This window comes from Triticum dicoccoides, chromosome 3A (assembly GCF_002162155.2).
Source record: "Triticum dicoccoides isolate Atlit2015 ecotype Zavitan chromosome 3A, WEW_v2.0, whole genome shotgun sequence".
Lineage (NCBI taxonomy): Eukaryota > Viridiplantae > Streptophyta > Magnoliopsida > Poales > Poaceae > Triticum > Triticum dicoccoides.
Genome location: NC_041384.1, coordinates 592765564 through 592767795, shown reverse-complemented (window position 1 = coordinate 592767795; position 2232 = coordinate 592765564). Strand labels below are relative to the sequence as shown.

At 59.9% G+C, this 2232-nt stretch overlaps 1 protein-coding gene across 1 annotated transcript; it reads right to left on the bottom strand.

Moving 5' to 3' along the window:
* Nucleotides 1-130: 130 nt before the first annotated feature.
* On the bottom strand, nt 131-1644 carry LOC119272241 (WRKY transcription factor WRKY24-like). The gene is made up of 3 exons (XM_037553767.1): nt 1175-1644; nt 953-1060; nt 131-860 (listed from the first exon to the last, which is right to left on the bottom strand). The coding sequence occupies exons 1-3, from the start codon at nt 1435-1437 to the stop codon at nt 410-412; spliced, it is 822 nt and encodes a 273-aa protein (XP_037409664.1). The 5' UTR covers nt 1438-1644; the 3' UTR covers nt 131-409.
* Nucleotides 1645-2232: the final 588 nt, after the last annotated feature.

The following is a 2232-nucleotide window of genomic DNA, read 5'->3' as shown; positions in this document are numbered from 1 at the left end:
CCAGGGGCCTTTGTGCAAAATTGCCACAGCTGACCGGTCCACCCTCTGGACTGCCACATGTCACGCTGTGAATGGCTGTGGACCAAAACATCACATAGGGTGTCAAGTTTGTGGAGTCCTCAGTCACATTTTGCAAGTTTTGGACTAAAACATTACATTCGGTGCAAGTTTGTGGATCTTGGGTGCTATTACCTCATTTGTTTAACCATTTGATTAACTACTACGTTTGCTGAACAAATGCTTAGTATTGCAACCATTTTGATTAGCCAACTCTACATCACAAGCTCTTGCAGCTGGAACCTCTCACCCACCCCCGTACATTATCACTACTCATTAGTCACACTGCGACAGCCGATGTACTCCAGATCTGTCCACTAAACAGTGCACAGGTCGTGCAATCTACTGTGCTCTAGTGAAGCAGATCGCCGAAGCTGAGCGAGTTGACGACGGTCTCCCACTCCCAGTCGAAGTTGCCATCGAGGAACCCCTCGACAGGAGAAGCACCAAGTTCCACCTCGGAGGAGTAGGACGAGGAGGACGACGGCGACGACCATCGCCGCGACGTGTCACCGGGCGCCTCGGCGTGACGGCGCACGGCGCTGTGCTTGTGCTCGGCTCCGAGCGACGGCAGCAGAGGCGAGCCCCTGTTCCGGTCGACGGCACCGAAGACTCCCCAAGCGTTTGAGCCTGAGTCGACGACGGTAGGAGGCAGTGGCTCCGCCCTTTGCTGACAGAAGGCGGCTCCGCAGGTGTGCTCGCCGTAGTAGGCGATCACGAACGCCGCGGGCTCCTCCTGCGACCGCTGCACCCGCCGGGTCGCGGCGCAGCCCTCGCCGCTGAGCGCGCAGCGGTAGTAGAGCCTGCATGCAACAACAATAGCGTCAGGCTCTGCTCTGTCTGATCGACAAGCTTGCCGTTTGTCCGGACCACCAGGGGCATTTCTTGTCCGTACCTCGGGTGGTTGCTTCCGTTGATGTCCTTTTGCCCGTACTTCCTCCACACGAACCCGTCCGCCGTCGTGTCGGCATGGACCTCTCTGTGCGCCTCCGCCCCACGCACCCTGCGAAATCGACGGCAAACCTGTCAGTCAAACACTCGTGCCTCGTGCAAGGGCGGATGAATTCAGAAAATTCTTCGTTCATTCCCGGTGCGAGTAGCGATCGAAGTCTCGTACCTTCTTTTGGACGGCATCATGGCGAGGGGAAGATGGCAGGATGTGGCGCCAGGGTCCGTCGCCTTCCTCTTTTTATCGGTGGCGCCCGCGCTCACCGCGGCGATCACCCGGTCGCAGCAGCGGAGGATCTCCGCGGCGAGCGCCTGGTGCTCCGCCTGCACCGGCGGGGACGCCGCCCGGAGAAGCTCCCTGAGGTGCGCCGCGGACTGCTGCCCCATCGTCATCAGCTCCAGCACCACGGCTGTCGGGGTGGCCAGCGCCATGGCGTGAGTCTCTCTGCTCTGCTAGCTCGAACCTGGCACTAGAACTGGACAGTACGTGGTGCACCAACTTTTTTTGGCTTTTGGGTGTCGAGCTTGTGAGTGCGAATGAATTCGGCGGGTCTTGCCATATCGTCGGCAAATTTATAGGAAACCTAGGACAGGGGAACCAGCGGGGAAGCTGCAAGGAAGCGGTCGAAGCTGAGCTCAGCGACGCGACAACTTTTGAAGTCCACTCCGGGAGCCCAGCCTCCACTCTTTCCCTTTACAGCCGATCCAAGAGGAAGTCAAGAGCCAAGCGATAAGGCCAACTCATCGCGCAACCCCATCCCGTACGGCCCGTCCGTTTGAGGTAGAAAGGACAAACCAGACTGCTCAGCACACGACGGCTCGGACCCATCTGATCCGTTTTGTATCCGGCCTGACCTATTTCGAGCGTAAACATGCGCCGGGTTTGGGTCACGACGGACAACAAATGGACGCGTCGCTCGTCCGCGTCGGGGCCGCGTGGCAGGCGGTCACCTACTTCTCACCCGCCAACATCAATGCGCACGCGCGGCCGGCCCCGCCTGTCATCCGCCCAGGCGAATGGTCACGGTCCTTCTTAAATGGGAAAGCCGTGGACCGATCGTCATCCACACTCCCTACTCCACCCCGCGGCCTCCTCGAAACCTGACACCCTCAAACCCTAGCCTCGAACTCGCCGGCCGGCCGCGTCGCAGCCATGGGGCTCTGGAACTACGGCTGCAAGGGGAAGCATGACCGCAAGGCTGGCTCGTCCTCGGGCCGCCGCCGCCG